General features: G+C 41.0%; 1 protein-coding gene across 1 annotated transcript; it reads right to left on the reverse strand.

Annotated features, from left to right (window-relative positions):
* Positions 1-167: 167 nt before the first annotated feature.
* On the reverse strand, positions 168-21,489 carry insyn2ab (inhibitory synaptic factor 2Ab). Its single transcript, XM_030069890.1, has 4 exons — positions 21,267-21,489; positions 15,101-16,274; positions 10,841-10,912; positions 168-2,256 (listed from the first exon to the last, which is right to left on the reverse strand). The coding sequence occupies exons 2-4, from the start codon at positions 16,267-16,269 to the stop codon at positions 2,073-2,075; spliced, it is 1,425 nt and encodes a 474-aa protein (XP_029925750.1). The 5' UTR covers positions 16,270-16,274; positions 21,267-21,489; the 3' UTR covers positions 168-2,072.
* Positions 21,490-22,567: the final 1,078 nt, after the last annotated feature.

The raw sequence follows: 22,567 nt of genomic DNA on the forward strand, positions 1-22,567 counted from the left end.
TGGTCATGGTCCAACTGTGCTTCAACAAAGCACACAGAAACATAAAACACGGGATGTTTGACACGTGATGAACACAGCACTGTCAGGAAGTACAGCTTTATCAACAAGCAGTGGTGCTGTCACATTGCCCCTGTGCACTATTCAATAGAAACAGGAGCACACTGAAGCACCATCGGTTGAAAATGTTTTAATTGTGAGGTAAAAACAGTAGAAAAATGCATAATATTGCACATAATCACTGAATTGCACTTTCTCTAGGTACAGATCTTTGCATTGAAATCGGTGACCCAGATAACATAATAATGTACTCTGATGATGGTAGCTCAGTTTTTAGGTATCTTCCTGACTTTTCTTGGACATTTATTCAGAACATCACCTACACAACATCTGCGTTTATTAAAGTGTTGCAAGAACTCAGTAAGTACCTGTGCTGGAATCGCGTGCAAGTCCTGCTTGTGATTGATACATGTAGGTATATATATAGAGATTTTTTTTTCTAGTTTTTCTCATTTTACCAAAGCTGGTGGCTACAAGTCTTCTTGCTGTAAGACTGCTACCCTACTCCCTTAGTATTTAGCCCTTCTACTCTTCAGTGCAGTCACTTGTGTGGGTTGGTAGACAGATGTCAGGTGCTCTGTAATTATGGTAGGAAAAATGTTCATTTTACAAACTGTAATTTACAGTGGAATGGCAATTTAAATCAATATTACTACACAGCACTGCATACGGTGCTTTTAGTTAACTGAATATAAAATTATCATATTCTCTTTGAAAAAAAATTAAGTTCATGAGTTCATTTACAACACATCATTTTCTGTGAGTGAGGTAATGAATGAGCAAAAGACAAGGCCAACTCTTAATCGACTCAGAGAGAAGTGTCAAAATATCCTTTACTTTTTGTTGCAAATTCAGTAAAACACTGTTTAAGTCATCATAGAAAATACTCTGCCTTAGAAGTAATCAAAAGAGCAGCAAATTCAGTATGGAAACTCTTGTATGGAAAAAAATGCAATATTATATATGCTGTTACAAATCTGACTCAGCCCATGAGACCCATTCTGCATTTTAAGGGTTTGCACCTGTGTCAAGGGGTGGCGTAGGGTGGGGGGGCAAAACATGTTTGCTTTTCTTTTCTTTTTTTTCTTTTTTTTTTTAAATTTCATCAGTGTGACAATACTTTGCTACAAGATGAGGAGGACAAATATTGAACCATAGATTTTGAAAATTAGGCGTCATTGCAGCAAACAGAGTGTAACAGAGCTGTAGAGACATAAGGACAGGATGGCTAAGACAAAGTTGCCTGTTTGATGGGTTGACTGCACAATGAGAGATGAGAGGAATAGAGCGAGTGAGCGAGAGAGAGGGGGGGGATTAAAGTAGGGAGGCAGACGTACAGTCAGACAGAGATGGAGCAGAACATAGACAGATGAGGAAGAAGAACGGAGAATAGATGGGTACGTGGGAACAGTGCTGACATGCTGTCATGTACTGTACTGTGTTTCAGTCTTTTATGCATGTTCCTCTCAATAGTCAAATGTTTGTGCTTTACTGGAGGTGGGGCTGATGTCCATTCAAAGTATGTAGCTTCACTCAGAAAAGGCCCTCCACATGGCAGCTCCGCTTGTTGCCAAGCAATATGCTCTAAGGGGGGAAAAAGACCAAAAGTGCATTGCATTGGAGAATGCAATATAAAACCATAAATAACAAGTGAGAGGTGCATTTACCCAGTAAATAAATAACATCCATCGTCTCACATTTTAAAAAATATATACAAATATGTATCCCAAGGCTCACCTAGTTTTTTGCAGGTGTAAGTTGATCCTCTCCAGCAAACATGCTAGAAAATGAAGGTTTGACAGGATTTAAACCTTCACAAGTAAATGTTAAGTGTTTTTGCTATCCCACAAACTGACATCCAGTGCAGTCTCAACTCAGAATCCTAGCTGGATAGTTCAACTGGTTTCTGTCGCTATCCATTCATATGGGTGGAATATTCCATTCATCCATTTTGAGAAAAACAGGGGCATTAATATACCCAGTGCAAGGCCATTGCTAAAGCCTCAGCGTTCTCCTCATAGGAACCAGAGTTTCCAGCGGGCATGCTTTTTGGACTCAGTCTTGGATTTGCGCTTCGGGGTGGAGGTGAACACTTCATTGGAGTAAGGCAGAGCAGGGCATTGTTGGCTGTCCAGGGGGCAAAGTCTCTTCATCAGGGGCTGCAGCTTGTCCTCCTGCTGCTTGAAGTCCAGCTCCACACTGCCACATCAACAGTGAACACAAAACACAAACATAAGAAACAGCATTTTAGCATATTAGACAATTAAGATCAATTGATTGCACTAAAAGCGTTGAGAGCTTCCATAATGACTGTGGATTTTACAGTTATGTCACTGCATGATTGGGAAATCTGGTGAATTGGTTTTGATTGCATAGAAGGTATCTGAAGCTAATGATTTGTCTGTTGAGCGGCTGTAACATTTTTGACTGTTTTTTTTTTTTTTTGTTTTTTTATGTTAGTAATCCGCTGAGGGCCAGATGGAGTCTAGAAGGCGGGCAAACAGTTCAGCTGCACTGAGAGACATGCTGGCAGCACATATCTCTTGCTTAACATATTCATTTTTTAGTGCCTCCTCTGAGTGAAATAATTCCTTTGCACCATCTCTGTATTTTGTATGCATGTAGTCAAAGGGCTTTCCCTGCACAGATGATACTGGCATAAAAGAAGAGCCAGAATGTGGGTTGTTTCTGACATCAGATTTTCACATCCGCCAGTGTAATCCCAGGCTGGTCATCGTCTGATTCTGTTCTGGCCCTGTAGTTGAACTCTCTCCGATTAAATCTCCCAGGACTGGGAGAAATGTGGGGCTTAATCCCATCCAAATGAAACCATTGAGAGGCCAAGCAGACTCTGATTTACTCTCTGTATTCAAGCAAGAGATACATGCCCTATTCTCCATCACCTCCTTCCTTTTTATGGCTATTGATTCACTTTACTCTTTTCATGTATTTATTCCTGTAATAAATTTTGACAACACCAGGGTGGAAACAAAAAGTGAATGTATCTTTTGCTATGTCACTTGAAAAGTGATGAACAGTGGCTGATGTATTCAAATTAAAATGGGAAAGACAATCAACTTTGTGACAGTGATATGCTCTGTTTTTCTGTCCTGTTTTGGACATTTTTGATTACTGACATCGCAGTAATATTCAACCCACTGCATTCAGGAACTCCAAGTTATGTTGAGGAGGCATGGTGAATACTTGGTATTGTTATCCAGCCTATTCCTGACATTCAGTAGCCTGGCACAGCCAAACTGTGATTTCATTACTGTTGTTTACTACACAAAACACAGTCTTGACACTGGCGGATTCAAACCATTTGGAAAGAGGGTTTACAAGAATACATACCAACTGATTGGATCAGCCATCTGTCATTAAGTAGCTAACTGCCCAATCAAACGAACGTCATATGGCACATCATCACAGTTAAACAAACGGCAGCAACTGTTGCAGTGAAAGTGTGCAAACATATGGGTGAGCATACTGCTAGCTGACTAGCATGTTGGTGCAAGATTTTAACCGTTTTTGTAAATAAAATGTATGTTGAGGTCTTGTGTTGTTTCTGTTTCCCTGCTCTTGTAATGTCTTGTGTCACCATCACCTAAACCCCGCCTTTAGTTCCTCAAAGGTCACTGATTGCTCCGACCACTTTTCAGTAGGAAACCAAACACTTCTGTTGAAGAGCGGCTAGAGTGGTTTTGTGAGACAAAATAGTTTGATCTCGCGAGACCAGGTGGATGAGCCAGGCTAGACATCCAAGGACTTGGGTTCTAAAGGTAGAAGAAAGAACTGAACCTGCTAAAGGAGAAGGCATCAGACCTGGCAGGGTCACCCATGTGGTCGTCTCCCTGTCTGCAGGCAGACAGATAGATGCCCTGGTACAAAGCCTGGCCTGGTAGGCTAACTGCTTTGATGGGCAGTCTAATTAGTAGTATCTAATTAGTATTTAGTGTAAGTATTAGTAATATTTGTTAAATGATATGCTATGCTCAAAGTGACACAATTCATCCTGGGGACTGTCATTACCCTTAAGATAAGTGGCAGTTGTGAACGGAGCTCTATCAAAGCCCTCAGGGGACGACCTGAGCCCTGGATAGGAGTTTGGAAGGATGGGACTTCCACTGAATCAATATCAATATGCAGGGCTGCAGTCCTAGCTGATGAGGTCAGTATACTACTAAGTAGAAGGACAGACTACTGAGGAGGATGCAGGAATACTTCTATATATTTCAATAGCTATTTGGCTGATTGGTGGGTATACTGTAAATTGCCAGGAAAACAGGTGGGTATAGTCCATATACCTGCTTATATCCTCCACAACACCACTGTTGATTTGTAAGATCAAATAAATAGAAACTTGACAAAAGAGGTGAGATCACAAACTTGTGGCTGCATGAGGCTATTGTCATGTTTTTTTTTTTTTTTTGTTTTTTTGTTTTTTTTTGTATCAGCACTAAATCTGCAGTTGCACTTTTGCTTTTGTACGGTTAGACAATCCCTTATTTCCCCTTCAGTCCATCTCTTGCTTGTACCATCCTTTGTTTAATTTCTTCTGGCTTTTATCTTCACTTGTGGCCTCGGTTTTCTCTTAAACACTTTGGGGGCAAACCTGTCTTTTAGAAGTGCTTTATAAATATTTTGGACTCGTCTTGACTTGACAAACCAAGCTACAGATAGGGGAGCAGAATCACAGCAGCATCGCGCACCACAGAGTGGTCTTGGCACTTATTAAGCAATTAATCACTCGGCAGATCGCTGCAATTACTGTATGCTGTGGACAAATGCCTCAGTGGGAAGCCAAAGACACCGCTGTGCGATGCGGGTGGCTCTAGGGACCAGGTGCTTCAGCAAACAAAAGCCCTAGATCTAAGATCATCTCTATGCACAAACAGATTGAGGCGGCTGGAGACGGGGAGGCTTTTCTAGGGCATTCAGCAAAGCAGATTAATCATCTCTTTAGCTATGCAGTGTGAGTAGCTGTTGCTGTGATCACTGGCGAGCTGTTTGTTTGTCTGTGGTCGTGGTGAGCTGAGCACCACTCAATGATTGTTGCTCATGGGAGGGGCTGTGCTGCTGTGAGATGTCTTTTTAGCACTGCATGCCCCGCTCACTCAGCAGTGTATACCTGCTCTCTACTGATCACTGTCCTTCTTCCCGCTAGTGGCACTTTCCAATGTAAAGTCATGTCTCCTGCTCCGATTTCCCCTTCGGCCGCTCACAACTCAAACTCTCCGTGACACAAGATGAGTAGCTGAAGTACAGCACAGTGTAACATCTTCAAGACTACATGACTCACCCTATTAGATGAAATCGCCAGAGAGTGGCAGTTATTTCCTCCACTGACAGGTAACAATTGAAGTGGCGACCTCTTGTATGTTACGTATATCATGTACAATAGGTTCAAAAACCACCGCCCAGGCCAATGACATGACTTTCTGGCTTACACAAAAACCAAAAACACCCAGTCTCATTAATGAGAACAAAACAAAATACGCTTTCTTGAAAACTGTTCACCAAAACAACCACAGCTCTTCTGTCTCAGCATGGCATACAAGTGCTAATTAGCTCCTCGCATCTCATCACATTGCATTGTAGTTTCCTTTCATTGAACTCAACTATTTTTCAAATTCATTGTTTGTTCCAAGTGGGGAACACTACATGTGAACAAATGAAGCAAATCTTTCGCTTTCTTGTTCCATACTTTGATTCAGATTCCAGTTTTTTCTTTTTTTTCCCTCTTTCTTTTTTTTTTTTTTTTTTTTTTTTATAATTGACACAGCATGATGACCATATCTGCTGTTATTTCTTTGATCAGAACATGTTTTTCTCCGGGCTTCCTGTGGTATTCTAAGTTGGCTCAATACTCGACCACACACTGTGTGCAACCGATGCTCTTATAAATCTCATTTGAAGTCCACATGTACAGAACATAAGCATAGCAGAGAGGTGTGAGGGGCAGTCTCAGCTCTAAATCATGTTGAATCTTTTTCCCCAGGGTCCTCGAAAAGATTTTTCGTGGTAATATATAACAGTTTGCATTACCTGCATTTCAAAAAGACAGTCAACTGTATAGGTTATTATTCCCCTCATTCAGTTCTCCATACTTTCAATCTCTCTCTCTCTCGCCCTTTCTCCCTTTGCTGTAGTATGCATGCCCTATTTGTAGAAGTGATGTATGAGATGCTGCAGTATACAGAGGGTTGGTGGGGAGTGTCAGGGGAGAGCTGAATTCTGGGTAAGACCCATAGATTGACTACCTGAGCTCTGCAGCAGCTGAAGTCCTGGATTTATTGGACATATTGGAGCTGTCGCACTGCTCTAAAATTAAGGGCTGCATCTCAGTGGCTGCTAATCTTGGTTAGGCTTGCAACATGCGCTCGCTGTCCAAGTTTGAGGAATAATTGGCCTTTTGGTCTCAACTTGCTCTGTTCTTGGCTCATTTTAATTTGCCTCACTGTACTCAGGCCAGCTCATTAAGGTGCCACACAGAGCAGTGTGTCCAGCTAGGTGATTATTGCTGCCCTATCAGCAAGTTTGACTCGCAGAGACAACAACGATGTAATAATACAGCAGTGTGAGCTATGAGGTAATTTTATGCGACTGTACACTAGAGTTGAAAAAGTGCAAATACTTCACAATAGAGTTTTTTTTTTTTTTTATCTTTGTTGACAGTTGTCTGTTGACGAATATCTTTTCTGTAAAGCATCACACAAGTTTTGCGTCAGCGGGTTTTGCTGAAGAATACCAAATAGCACTATTTGCAGAGTTTTAGATATTTAGGACTATTGCTTTGGCAGAGATAGATAGCGCTGTGATAAATTACGATTCTGCTTGCCAGCTACAGCTCTGCTTTATTCAAGGACAGTTAGAAACCAGTTGGATGAGCTGAAATAAACAACCATTTGATAATACAGTGCTCAGATGAAATGATAATCTTTCTCTTTGTATACACTCCACAGTGTGCATCTTCACTGCCATCTTATTACAAATCCCACATGGATTAGTTTTGTGCAAATAGGTTGAAGGCACTTTTGCTGTTAAATAGTGCTCAGGCTTAGTTTATTTAGTCAAGTTCAGGGCTCCACTGACATACAGTGTACGTATGCCTTTGTCTTAGATATAATCAGTGAAATATACAGTGAGTGAGGCTTTCTTTCACCCTCTGTGTAGGGAGTGGCCTTACTCCTGCTTCATTAAGACAAACAGTGCACCGGCTCAAAATGTGGATTTCCCTGTGCTTTTCTGTCTGCACAGTCAGTTTGATATAATAACAAATTCGCTGGCCTTTTGGACCTTCCTGTGGCAAAATATGAACACCACAATATAAGGATAAGCATGATGTCACGATGACATGACACTGAACGACAAAACCCACATTAGAGAATATAGGCTGTTCATTCATTCAGATAAACATGTCACGATAATGGTAACCATGAACGGGGTTGAGCTGTGAGGGCTTATAGACAAATATTCTTACACTCAGTAGGGGCATCGATACACTCACTCTAACACATTGCAGTATTCTGACCATGACGCTGAAACACAAGAGAGCACCTCAGTTGTTAAGATGAGTGATTTCTCTAAGAGTCAATTAGGTCCAACAACAAAGAACAGAATAAAATTGGCAAAATACAAACGGATCGTCTCTCTTTTTCTTTGATGCAGCACAGGCTTCAGTTAGGTAGCACTATGTTTTCCTTGTTACATTGGTCATTTACAATTCAGGATCCCGTACATGAAAAAAGAAATTAATTACTCTGACAGTAACCATCTCTACATGCCATTTTTTGGTAATGTGACATATTACACCTTTTAAAAGGATTTATAAACCAGACAACATGGGAGATAGGTGATGCATCCAAATCCGAATCCATATTTGGCAAGTAATGAACAACGGCTTTCTGACCAATAAAAGACACCTCTGAACATTTTTCTTAAAGTTCTGCCAAAGATACCTCACACAACACCTTCACAGCCCAGGTTTACTTGTGAAAGACGACACTGCTTTGACTATTTTCAACATCAAACTTTTTACTTTAAGCAGCATTAACTCAGATTTCTCATAATAAGTTGCATAGCGGATGGAGAGACACCGAAAGAAAAGACACATAAATAATGAAAAACCATCCTTTAACTTAATTACACAACAAAAAGCCCACATGATAAACAATACACATACAAACTAAAGAAGTAAATGGGAAACATGAGCCAAACATCAATGAACCAAGTTAACCCTATAAAGCCATTTGTATCATATATGATACACGTTATCAAATAACACATTCCGTTTTCAGTTTAATCAATACTTCACCAAAATACTGTTGTATACCTTTGGACACTTCCCCTGTTCACCCTGGACCATACCATTGGCACTTCAAGTACTGTCATATATGATACAACGGAAAAACTGCATGTAATAACATAAATTTTGAATTTTTTTTTTTTTACATTTTGTTATAGAACTAAATAAAGAGTTCAATTTCAAAAAATTGGAATTTTCTGCCAATTCTTTCATAATTCAGGCTTTATAGGGTTAAGTAAATGCCCAAAAGCATGCTGGGAAACTCCACTGACAGAAGCCCACCACAGCTACATTTCTTTTGATTTACAGAATGCATAGTCGTTAGCATTTTTTTTTTTTTTTTTTTTTTAATCTTTATAGTTTTCATATGCAGGACTTTCAGTCATTTTATATTCCTTTGTGGTTAAAATCTGCCAATTTAAAAAAAAAAAAAATCACTTCTGGTTTGAGCCACGCCCACTTTTTTTTTTTTTTTTTTTTTCCCAAATCCATTCCGTAGTTCGAATTATTTGCCCCAAAACAAATACAAATACAAATACAAATGGTGGTGTCTCTGCACACCCCTGATGGGAGGAGACTTGCCTTTGGGTGGCTGAAAGGCATGTCCACTGTTAGGGGAATTTATGCCTTTCAAGTCACAATGAATAAAATAGTCAAGGTGATATGATCAGCCCTTCTAATTCTACAGGACTTCTCAGGGGAGTGCTTGAATAAAAGATTTTTCACAAGTAAAATTTGTCATTTTCACATAAAAACCTAAACTGTGTTGATATTTTATATCAGACAATATTTTTAGGCTCAATACAAGAATATCCTAATTCATCACTGAGAACTGTTGTGTGACGGGTTCACTGACCTGGTTATAGATGGGACTGACTCGTTACTATGAACATTTTTCTAACTGGAAGATTCAAGCAGCATGTGCCTCAATTTCTGTAAAAATCAGTCAGAAACACTTATAGCAAAGGTATTTGAACTATTTATAGCAACAACTGACGATAAAGGTTGCATCCTGAGATTCTGTGGGGAGCTCAATAACGGCCCTCAAGACATGGTGGGCATTTCTCATTGATTAATAAGAAAACTAAAGCATTCAGATCATCAGAGATAGCTTGACATCCTGTGTGCAGATTATTGCATGAGGAAAGAATTTTTGGCCTGACTTGGATCAGCAGAGGGATGACTGATCAGCAGACTGAGTGTGTGAGGTGTCAGATTATAAAAGTCAGCTGATACTGATGGGCTGACGTGCCACTGGACAGGGTGCATGACTTCACTGTTAACGTGATGCTCCATATTTGCCAAAACACTGCTACCTAATGAAGTGCCACAAGGATGTCTCGGTCTAGTTTGCCACTTGCCTGTATTGTTTGAGAGCAAGGCGTTACATCATCTTTTTGACCCTGAACTGATCTTTTGGTTTGAAAACATTTCTCCTTTCTCCTCTCAGGATATTGCATACAAAGAGCGTGGTTCTGCGTAAAAAGAAAGTGTAATGCAGAAGTGGTAAAGTCTACTCTGTGGCAAAGTTTTACAATACACTGAGTAAGTTGGACATAAAGTATATACCGAAAAATAAATCCCTTTGAAGTTTTCCCAAACCATTTTCCCCCCAGTCTATGTGAAGGACAATGAAGCCTTCAAAAGATCCACGGTAGAGAGTGTATTTTCAGGGCTTGAGTGTATTTTTCCAACAGCTGTCTGGTTTCCTGTTTTAGTGAGCAAGGTAACGAGGGGGTTCAGGGAGTAGAGGCTTTTGGATTGCAGTGACAAATGACACAAGGTTACAGTTTGAGTGGATTTCCCACCTGTTTCTGAGCCATTTACTCAGCTCTCTATGGACAGAAAATACCAGAGCATTAACAGCACACCAAGACCACTGTGGTTTTTGACCAAATGCCACTCTTTTTCAAAACGGCACTTTAAGAAAAGTATTTATTACTGATTGAAGTCTCCACTGGTGAATAGAGTTGATTAGATATTTCTTCATATGCAATTTGACATGTTTTTATTCGACAGGGTAAGATTCTTGATCTCTAGCTATACTGCTACAGGAATAAATATATCAAATACCCTTCATACTGCTGTGTATGATTACTTATTCCATCAGGTTGTCAAAGGGCCCTATTGCTTATTTTAGGATTTTCTTTCTTTTTTCTTGGATTACATTAACTGTTTCCTGGGAGTACAAAACAAAAGGGCTTTCATTATAGTTTTACTTCTTCTTTTTTTTTTTTTTTAGCAGACTAGCATTTTCATTTCTCCAGCAAAGCTATCATACCCACAGTACAAAGCACTCTACATATACTGTATATCGCAGAGATGACTTTATCTCTCACTGTTGGTGTGCAGCACATAACACCACCACTGCACCAAACACCTCATGTAAACATTTCTTTTGCACAGAGATGATTTATCATACAGCAAGCAGCACTGAATGCAACATCGACAGCAAACTGGCTTAGGAACGGGGCCCACCTGTAAATGATGCATGCGCTGTTTCGACAAGTGTCACAGTTTGCTGTGTCTTGCCCTGTTCGGTAGGAGAGCCTGTGAATGGAAAGGTGAGAAGATATATGTAATCTCCAGCGACAGGTTTCAGCATTCATATCTTAATCTTCAGCCTATACATTACATTTCTGACCATGAGATTATTTATAAGAAGTGTGTATTGAATCTGTGTTGCGCTGTGATTCAGTTTTATTCAGCCACATTTTCACCCAGTGTTGTTTATTCCTGTTTATTTAGCAGTCAAAGACACGGTATTGGTTGTGATGCCACAGTTCTCTCAGATTTGGTTAATCAAGTGTGTAGGCACGCTGATTTTACATAATAGGATTACCTTGTTTTGCCTTGACGCGTATAAAAATGTACTCTGTGTCTCTATTCTATAGACAGTAAGTAGCAACTAAACACCACATAAATCATCTGTAATGAAAAATCAATATCTCTGCATACCACGCCGTACTGTATGTCTTTTTTTTATTATTATTATTCTTCATCCTACCTAGTTTGTTACGGCTAAAATGAGCTTCAAGGATACAGCTTCAAGACAATCAACATGACAAATGATACCTCTGCTGTTTATGTTATAAGAACGCTGCCCCAAGGCTTTGTACTGTATGAAGGTTGTAATTATTTATGTTGAAGGGCCTCCACTTTGAGAGGATCCACTTCACAGCCATCTCTCGGGGTATCACAGAGGCCAGAGAGAGCACGTGTCAGAGTGGACATGTTCTTTATGAGGGATTTCTAAATAAGTCTTCTCAATTCTCTCGCAGTGCCTGTGTGTCATAACCCACTGGTCATTCATTTTGTCTCATTTTTGTGGGGTGTGCGTTAGTGCTGTTTATTTGCGTGTGTGTGAAAGAGTGTGCACGTCTCTGTGAGTGTATATAGGTGTGCACGGAGGTACTGTATGTTCACTATATGTGTGTAGAGACTGGGGTGACACGGCACACTGCAGTAGTATGGGGATGACAGGAGGGGTTGGGGTTCGGCTAGCACATGTAATTACTTGCTGTCACGGTAGCCCTTCACACTGATGGATGACATGCGGAGGGGTTGGACCTCAACTGTTCACCGTGACATGAGAGGTGACCTCATCGGGGTGGGGGGTGGCAGGAACAGCCTCTGCGTGGATCGAAAATGCTGATGGGAGCTCAAGGTCAACAAGTTCATCCATCCTACCCGGTTCTAAAATGAAGTCTCGTTGAACAGCTGTGAGCAAGGACAGTAACTCACTGCACAGACAAGGTCTAACGCTGTAGCGCTGCCTGGCTTTTCAGACATGCATCCTTGTCATTTAAAGGGCCCTACTCTAATTATTGCATCTATGTTAAAAATTGCTTGTTTTCAACACAAAAAATGTAGTCATTTATTGATGTATTTATTTTACCCAGGACAAAATGGTCATCGCACAATAAAATGACTGTCTATCAAAGCAGTGACCTGTCACACTTTGTTGGAAAAAAGACTGCGCCTCTGAAAGTCGTTCTCTAAGCTGGCTGTTTGTTGGCACAGATTCACTGCTTGTTTGCCTACGTCAGCTGTCCTGGGACACGTCCTACCCTCGTCATTTCAATTCCAGCACTGTCCGCACCCTGCATATACAGTACGGTACGTGGGCTGCGCTTTGCCTGCCCGGTCAATGGATATTACTTTCTTTTGAACTGATAATCTATGAACAACGGCAACGGTCTGATTAAGCCACATTATCCTATGTGTTAGTGTATGTTTAACACGTGGTATGCACACAAACACCTGCACATGTACATGATCACACAAATGCACCAACACAGACAAGAACAGAAAATGTACAGAGATGACAAAAGAATCATACCTAGTGATGATGCTGGCAGGACACCAAGACTGGGTAGAGGGATGTACATTTTCTTACACTAACATATAGCACAGCATGTGGCAACGCTAATGAATACAGTATAGGAAGGTAGTATGCATCACATATAGGATAGTATGTTAACCTATGGGCCTTTCGTATTTAGAAATACATAGACACCTACGAGATTAAAATATCGCCAAAGTGGGCATTAAATCACAATAGTTTGTTGGCCGATTTATTGTTCAAAAAAGCCAACCTCTTTGAGATAATGTAATAAGAAAAACCTTGAGCACTAGGTCATGATACATAAATGACGGTCATGACTTTAAGAAGAAATTTAACTATGATGTGAGCAACTTATTATGGGAAAAAAACCCCAGAAAAAACAGTGATGCTTTAATTCCCTGGAGGTTTTATTTATTTATTTATTTATTTATTTTTGCAGGTATGCTATTCATGAGTGTCTAACATCAACCATGCAGGACTGGCTGTCCCATGGGTCATTAACACTCACTTGCTGTCACTTGGAAAGGCTGATGAGATGTGAAATGGAAGACAACCACATGCATACTGTTTTATCTGTATATTAAATTTGCATGTTTTTGATGTGCACATGAGTCATATGGAGCAATGCATATAAAAAATCCCAATGTGAAACCTGAATATCAGTCTCTAGGGGAGATATTGTTAGTAATGTCCACAGTGAAACAGTGTGAATCAAATATCACTTTGCCAACACTCTTTGTTGAAAAGTTGATTTTTTTGTACCTGTGACCTGCGGAACAGAGAAAATTGCTTTTTCCTGTTGTCACTGCATCAGTTTGTATGTTAAAAGCAGTGCCTTGAAAATCAATGGAAACCATGAGCTCTATTTCCGTGAATCAATGGCGATGAAACAAAGAGCAGTTACAGGCGCATGGTGTGAGGGCACAGAGCCTGGCAACTGGTTCTTGGTAATTTTGTGACCAAAGGCATGCAGCACACTTGCAACATATTGAAAACAAGGCTGGATTAGGAGAAATGCACTATCAGTTAGTGTGGTGCAGGTTAGCATAAGATATGACCAGTCACATCAACTATTTTCCATCCCTTCAAAAGCAGTAATAAAGCTTTGCACCACGGCCTCTGACAATTTTGTGGCAGAGAGAATAATCTGGAGCAGATCCACCACAGATGCTTCTCCCCAGAGGAATTGCCATGAGTGAATATACGACATCTTAAATTACATTAGCTTGGAAAGAGGTAACACATTTGGTTAATGTGTTGCTCTGGTTCTAGGAAAACCATTGCCCAATGTAGAAACCCATTCAAAGATATCAGATGAAGAGCTAAACAGAAGTTGGCAGTGAACTGCAGGGGCAGTTTGACTACAGGAGGTGTCCCTCAGCTGTTCCTTGACATCTACAGAGGATGCAACCACCTTGTCAATCCCTGCTCTCTGTGTATTGTGGCATACTGATAGTTCCATGTTGGTGCTTCAGTAAAGCAACTGCAAATCCCAGATACCTTGACATCAGAATTGTACTGCTCTGCTTGATTATTTCTAGAACCCCATTAGACCGCTCCTCCCACTTAGGTGTTGTTAAATTCATAGCTAGTCATCAAAAAAACCAAACCTGTTTGTGTCTGGCAAAAATGCTGTTTCACCAGCTTTAATAGAGCCCCATGTCTTTATCCCTGGCAAGAACAGAAAGGCTTTTAGTTGCTTTTTGGTTCATCTCAGAGTTAGGCTTCAAATAGGGCTATTTGACTGGCCAGGCATGGAAAAGGGAAGGGAAGTTAAGGATGTGCTAGAGGAGACAGGCCTTGCAGCCTGTGACTGTACCTTTCTCATAACAGCGAAGGAACAGAGCACAGTGAAGGCACTATAGATGCCACAGTTCTCTGGAGATGAAAGGCAAAGCTTTATGAGGCTTCACTAATTGGGACTTTAAAACCAGGATCCACAGAGCCACATCAGGGTGCCTTGTTCTCTAGTGGATATGGATAAAGCCTAAATGCAATTTGCTTTGAGCCGATATGGGTTTTAGAGATGGAGTACATGGATTCCTACACCCACAGCAGTCTCACTGCTGTAACAGTTTGGCCATTGGACATGGCTTGAGAGCTTTATAGGGCTTGTTATTGCATCCTCCTCTTAAGATGTACACGTTTTCAATGACATATGTTTTATATTAAAAATCACTGATTGCACACTTTCTTTGATATCAAAATGATATATAGACACGGTAATATAACATGTACACTCACATGCCCCATTAAGCCTTTATTCAGTTATTATGCCACACTGGTAATATAAGTTCTCATTTTTTTAAATCTGTGAACAGCACACTATGTAATATGTACCAATAAATTTGGCTGCCTTGTTAAAAGCATGGATCACAAAGCTTACTCACCCTTCCCTCTGTGCTTCACCCTTCTCCAGCTCCTGTATCACTCCAAGCAGGACCTTGATGGTCTCCTGGCTGGAGCTGATGAGGCTCTCCATGGCCTGGAGCTGTGCTTTGATATCCCTGTCTCCAGATAAGGGTATTATCTGCTGGCTAGTCCCCAAGCCTGGGCGTCCTGTATCTCCTGCAGGAAAGCCCTCGTCCTCCCCAACTGTTTGCTGGATTTTAGAAGAGGCTGACGTATGCCTTGTCCGACATCTTCCCTGTGCCTGCACAGAGCATTTGGCACTATGGGGTAGTGTCTGAGACTGTTGTTCACTTAGCTGTGTGGCCTTTTTCCGTTTACAGCATGCAGAGGGGCTTCCTAGAGACTCTACCCGTGTCAGAGAGTTCCAGGCAACAGGACCCATGCCCTTTGACCTGGTGTCCTGTGAAATTTCCTCGGTGTTAGCCAGCTGGCGCTTGCTGGAAGTGCCCATGCTTGCCTCTTCTTTGGGTAATCCTTTGTGTTTTGTCCTAGGGCCACAAACCTGGTACTCTGGCTCACCTGTGGAAGGAGGGCTGGCTGGATGACACTCTTCTGAGAGATGCGAGGAGTCTGCACATGACGGTCCATCCACACAGTTGGCACTAGAGAGCAAATCCTCTGTACCACTGCTGTCATCAGTGTGGTGAAGCAATGCTTTTGTCTGCCCCACAATCTTACCCCGGTACTTAGAGGACTCATCCAGGCTTCGTCCATCCTCTCCTACTTTTATATCACTCAAAAAACCATTGTTTTGCCCTCTGTAGTCTTCCACCAATGCAGTGTGTTTAAATGTGTGTCCTTTTTTCCTCTCGAAAGGAAAAGTCTTGTATCGCTTGGTGAGGTCTGGTGATGTCTGGACGCCAGTGCTCTTGGTTACGTTTGGAATAGAGCGTCTTGCAGGCATAGTCATATACTTTCTGTGTGTCACTTTGCAAGAAATAGACCTGGAGCGTCTTCCCCGGTGTTCGTTCTGAGCATCACAGATATCCTTAAAACGCACTTGTAAAGCCTTGTTCCTCTTTCTCACCTGCTGCTTGCCTGATTCCACTCCATAATGTGCATCAAGGCTGTGTGATGGGACCGTCTCTGAATCTGATTCATCTGAATTTGAGAGAACGATGCATTTGGTGTCCTCCTTGCTCACCATATTTCCTGGGAGAAGTGAAAGAGAAAAACATCAGAGCCTCTGTATTACTCTGTTATCTAGTGGGAGGAAATTCGATTCAGGATTACTCTAGAGAGACAGCAGATGGGCTAATATTTTTCTCGTTCTGTGACCTTTGCTTTATATCCTTTACATATTTCCTGAACTCTAGCAATACTTGATTAATATCCAGTATGTAAATAATCACTGACAGCTTTGATCAGACTAATAAGCTAAAATTGTTTTGATTATTCACCAGACTACTGTATGTTGATATTGTTTTTGTTATTCCTGTTGCAGTGCTTTCAAATTAAGGTCCACATAACCAAATGAGAAATATTGGACTTTCTGTCTCTGTTGTGATGAAACAGATTTTTATGAGATTTCATAACTAGTGCATGAAATATATAAAGCATTGCAAGGAAATGAATTGATGCCTGATACCGCTGAAAGGAAACATCAGAACGAGCTGGTTAATCATTTTCATATGACAAGACACCATGTGATAAATAAACTCAGATGAATCATTTATTACCACACAAAAGGGAGCTATTTATGGGGAAGCATCTTCTGTGAAAGCAATCATGTTTAATCATTCTGAGACATTGTAAATCCATCAATGTGATTGTTCGGGTGGGGAAATTTATTCTGAGAAGCGATTTATTCACCGTCAGTTTCACTGCTCTCATGAAATCTGTAAAAGGAAAAGCATGGGTAGACCACTTTAACTTTAATCACTGATCTACAGCTCACCAACAACCACATTACAATGAAATTGGTGAATAAGGATATTATGAAAAGCATGCATTGTTGTTATTTTCTATCATTGTAATAGCAGTCCCTATATCTATGTTGATTTAAAAGCTTCTTAGGCAGGAGACTTTGGATCTACAGAACATATCACAGCAACACTAACTAAGAAAAAAAAAAAACTTTTAAGAAAGACTTTTTTTTTTTTTTTTTGGAATAGTCCAATGTTGACACACAACTCTCAGGTGGTAAAAATGATGTTCATGATGTTGTTTGCAAGATCTCCAGGGAGTGTGTAACCTGTGTCTCTGTGTAAGCATGACCTTAGCCTATCCCTAACCTGACCCCATTTTTAAAGCTACATACTTCTTATCTATCTCTCTCATTAAACACAACCCTACGATTATCCTAGTCCTACTGAACTACCTTTTTTTTTTATTGCTAAAGCTTTTATTATTTCCTGTGACTGTGACTGCGTGTGTGTATCTGTGTGAGAGTGTGTACTTGTTTGTGAGAATGGGTGCGTATATTGTTGTCACCCTTTCAAAGATAGCCCTTTGTCAGTATCTCACAGAGGGAAAGAGTGCTCTCCTCATGCACCCACCCACACACACACAATAGCAGACAAAGGCTGATAATAAAAAGGGTTAGGCTGTATGCCTTGGGACTCTTGCCATGGGTTTCACCTTGCAGACTGTCCAGCGTAACCTCCCGTTAGCTCAGACTGTTGATGAAATGGAATATATTTAGAGACGTCGTGTATCTCTGTTTCATCTTGCTCCCTGTCATCACTGACAGAAACAGCAAGCCAGAAATTTCTAGTGTCACTTCAGTCACTACAACGTATTCAGTGCCAGATGACAAAAAAATGAGGAAGCAGCTCAATCTCATTATGCAAGTACAATATGGTATGCTGTGTCATGGATTTACACACAGTTGTTTTGAAAGTTAGAGCAGCTGAATTTTATTGGGGGTGGTATTTGTTCTGAAACACGGCATATTATGCACTTTGATTTCAGCATAAGTTGTTTGTCAGAAGCTCTTCCACAGATAAAAAAGAATTTCCTCTGTTCAAAGCTGATTCACATGGGATCGTGTTATTTCACACCCAGAAATACCAATCTCACACCACTGAAAAGGTAATCACATCTGCAGGAAGTCTCCTCTATGCTCGCACAATTTCATATGCAGTCATGTAAGGTATGTAAAGCAGCTAAATGGAAATTCACACAAAGGGAACGAAGAAAAGCTCTTCAATTACTCATTATTATTGGGAAGCGAGTGAAACAGACAGACAGAGAGAGAGAGAGAGAGAGAGAGAGCGAGAGAGAGAGAGAGAGAGAGAGAGAGAGAGAGAGAGAGAGAGAGAGAGAGAGAGAGAGAGAGAGAGAGTGAGTGAGTCCAAAGACAGAGACTGAAGTGGCATACGGACGTATTCAGACAGTTCAGCATGCATCTATCACTTTGAATCATCTCATTCCTTTGCCTCTTCTTCTTCCTCCTCCTTCTGCAACTCGTCGTCCTCCTCCTCTCAAAGCGAGCTATATCTCTGCTAATGACCTGAGGTCCTTCCCTGATTTGGCCTCAGCCATCCAAAGGATTATGAATAATGCATTGACTCTAAAATTGCAAAAGTAATCCTCTTAAATCTCCTTATGTACCCTGGCAGACCACGTTGTCTGTTCCAATTGCCCTTCAGTTCTTCATGCTAAAATGCAGCATGTAGGAAAAAAAAAACACCTTCAGCTACAGTACCATGATTGATTTGTTATGACCACAATGTTGTAGAACGTGTTAGAGAAAAGTGCGGATGGAGGGCTATATCCATTTTTCATGCAATAGCAGGCCTACAACATTGCTGACTCATGATTTACAGTGTGCCCTATTGCAAGCCAGAGGAAAGGACAAGGCTTTTCTCGTCCGAGGATCACTACACATCCTTGTCAGCTGATATCACTCAAATTGATGACTGAAGTGTGCCTGTGTGATATCTACATATAGGATAATGGTGTGTATCCACTCTCATTTATGGCTGAGTAATGCTATTATCGTGACTCCTTCAACATAGTAACATTCACAGCAGTGTCAGTAAAGACTGACCTTGACATAAACTTGTGATATTCTACAATAGGATGTTATGATATGCAACATTTCCTATAGTCTGGACAGTTTGTGCTGTTGGGGATAAGCCATGAGACAGGTTTGCTTCTTGCCTCAAGTTGCCATTATATTATTATTATTGGCAAAGCAAACACCGAGCAAGGTTGTATTGCAAGGTAACTGCTACTCTCTTGATTATATCACAAACTAAATGCTGCACTCATTGCGCCCTACAATAAATATGCATATTTATGGTGCAAAGTAGCCATGTTGTATTAGGAATATTTTCTCACTATTAGCATAAATTAAAGAACATGACATTGCACCAACTCAGCTTCCATGAACACAATGTAAAGGAGCTTTTTCTTATTTGTAATGTATTGCTATACATTAGCTATGCTGTTGTTGAATGCGTGTGCTAGTGTTTGAGTAATGGTGTGTGTGTGTGTGTGTGTGTGTGTGTGTGTGAGAGAGAGTGTGTGGAATGTGCATTGGCTATGCCCCTATGCACAACACATCCTTTCAATTTACTCAATGTTGCAGTGATCTCTTCTCAATACACCGTCAAGCTCTCCTTCTAGCGACAGTGTAAGCCCCTTTAATCCAAGAATTTTACATTGTCTTTTGTTCTTTTGTGAAGCAAGACACTCCTTCTCAGTTCTGAGAAGAATTCCACTGTACCGCACACACACACACACACACACACACGGATACACACACGGATACACACACCCGTCTCATCTCAGCTGTCTTCCAGAGTTCTCTGTATCTAGCCGGGCTGCAGGCTACACCTGTGAAAGTGTGCTTTATGACATTGGCTTAAAAGATTTATCACTGAGCAGCACTTTCTGTTATGGGGGAATAGCGAGGAGGTTTTAAAAAGCTCCCATCCCTGTATCTGCTGGCTGAGAGCACTGGCTGTGAAATGGATCCTTGGGAAGAGTAAGTTTGGAGAGGCTATGACAGGCAAAGGGGCATTTTATATCACAGGCTCTCCTGCTAGTATAGGTCTTTCTTTAAGAATGAGAGAGAAGACAGGACCATTGTGGGTTCTGAAGAGCATTTAGGATGAAGTAGACACTGAGAGGTGGTAGGATTACCTCCTTCTCGACATCATTAATCTTGATGTCTCAATCGTCAGATGGGCTGCTCGCAGCACAGTTTAGATCAAAAGTTTTAAAGATCTAAAATTTCACCTTGCATCTATAGTTCAATACAAACCTGGCTATTCAGTTGATTAAAATGGGTTTGGAGAATGGGCACAAACTGAATATATATACTGAGGTCGACCTGTTGATTGATTGGTTTGTTTGGAGGGATGTAGAAGATGATTTAACCAGTAAATAAGAATGCTGACATAGAGAAGCCAGAGTGTTGATGTATATGTCCTGTAGATATAGCCTATACCTGCCTCTCGTAAATTTAGATAGTCAAGGAATGCCAAATAAGAAGAGAGAGAGCGCAAGAGAGACGTAGAGAAAGGAAGGGAGAGAGAGAGTGAGAGAGAGCGAGCAAATATAAGAGCAGTTCTATATGTGATGCAGTACCCTGGAGCTTTCATATCACACATGTCATTAGTCATGATAAGTCTGGATCCTCATCTCATCAAATTCAGCCTCAAGGAGCATACTCGCCGCTTATGAAATGTTATACACTCTTCGCCACTCCATACAATAAGTATATATATTCCAGTACATATGCGTCGTTCTCGTATTTATCATGATCACGTATCAATAGTCCTCATCCATCAAACCCTGTCAGTTTTTGGGTTATAGCGATATCAATAATCAGCTTCTGCTTTATTAGACAAATATTGCTTGTTTGTCACGTTTGCCTGAAAATATCTCGATCAAATAACTCATGTCAAAAATCCTCTTCATTTACAATATAAAAGCAAAACCCGTGTTGTATTGCTCTGATTATTCATAAGTCTTGCACTGCTTGGATGCAGAAATGCCCCCTCCCTAATTAATCCACATCTCGAATTTGGCACTATTTCACAATAATTAATGCATGCGTCTGATATTCACTTTCATTCTATTAAGACAATGTACCCTTAAAAAAAAAAAAAATATTATTCTGTTTATATGTGGCATACCCGCAAATATATGTGCAACTCCAAAATGAAAGGTACAGTATGAAACTCTTACCTTGAGAAACAGATCAGAGGTGCAAAGGACAAGAAAGCACAGATCCCCTGTAGAGCCAGTGTTCATCCATGTATTCAGTGGGCGCCAGGGTACCGTCCAGCCACGGGAGCAGCATTCATAAGCTGCAAGAGGACCGAGAGGGAGGCAGCCGGTGCAATGACAGCTGGAGTAGTTGTGGCACATCGGCAAGGATTCAGGTTACCAGCCCAGGAGAAGGAAAAAAAAAACAACAGAGAGACATTGCCTGAAAACCTCATCGGGTCCTGAGTGATATCCCCCTCCTTCCATTTATTCCCCTCTCTCCCCTCTTCTCTTCTTTTTCTCTCACACATACCTCATTCAAGCATTACTGACACTCATCCGCTCTCATCCCTGCACTCACCGGGAACAGGCACTCTCACACGCAGTGGAGATCTCCATCTCGCGGTGCTGCTGCTGCTGCAATCCCTGTGCATTTGTGATTGAGTGTGTGTGTGTGTGTGTGTGTGTGTGTGTGTGTGTATGTGTGTATAAGAAAGGAAGGGAGGGGGTGGGGTGGCGGGTGGGTGGATGGCTATGGTGAGGGGAGGAAAGGAGGAGGGATGGAGGAATAGTACGCAAGCTGCCGGGGAAAGTCCAGAGCCGCTGAGCTGCATCAGCGGTGAAGACCCCTTTAACTTGTCCTCTGGCTCCACAGACACTGAGCTGCTATCTGAAGGGCTTCAGGAGATGTGAAATAATAACACATTGTGTTTTTAATTGGACACCTCCTGCCCTTGTTACTTTCATACCTCTGACACCCTGTTTATGAGAGGTAAGAAAGGGAGCTGAGCAGAGCAGAGGAACAGATAAGTGGCTCTGTGGCTATACAAAGGGGGAGAGAGATGACGAAGAGTCAGTGGGGCAGCAGTGTTAATGATAAACTGAGAGGGGAGAGAAAATTAAATGAAGGAGGAGAGACAGAGAGAGATATGCTGGCTACTTCTTTCATGAAATGGGAGTAATGATTCTGCAGGCTTTCCTTGTTTATACAAGTTCATATTAATTTAAATATTTGTGTGCTGATGTACAAAATCCTGATCTTAACATTGGGCTTGTCTCCCAAAATTTTGTGAAATAAGCATCATTTCTTAAAATATGAATATGTAAATATGTGTGCCTTCCATTTAAAGTGATAAACTTTGTTTTTCCTCCCAAAAAGGATTATGTGGATTATGTGACATGACTACAGACTGTAGCTACTGTGGTGGATGGGCAGCAACTTAAGTTTGAGTTCCATTTTTTTTTTTTTCAGAAGTTTTCTTCTATGAATGATGCTTCTA

Source organism: Myripristis murdjan, chromosome 15, assembly GCF_902150065.1.
Source record: "Myripristis murdjan chromosome 15, fMyrMur1.1, whole genome shotgun sequence".
In the NCBI taxonomy this organism is placed as follows: Eukaryota; Metazoa; Chordata; class Actinopteri; order Holocentriformes; family Holocentridae; genus Myripristis; species Myripristis murdjan.

Coding starts and splice junctions, on each gene's coding strand:
- insyn2ab (XM_030069890.1), bottom strand. CDS start 16,269: ATGGTGAGCAAGGAGGACACCAAATGCATCGTTCTCTCAAATTCAGAT. Junction 10,913..15,100: donor GGTGAAGCACAGAGGGAAGG/GTGAGTAAGCTT, acceptor TTCCATTCACAG/GCTCTCCTACCGAACAGGGC. Junction 2,257..10,840: donor AGCGCATGCATCATTTACAG/GTGGGCCCCGTT, acceptor TTGATGTGGCAG/TGTGGAGCTGGACTTCAAGC.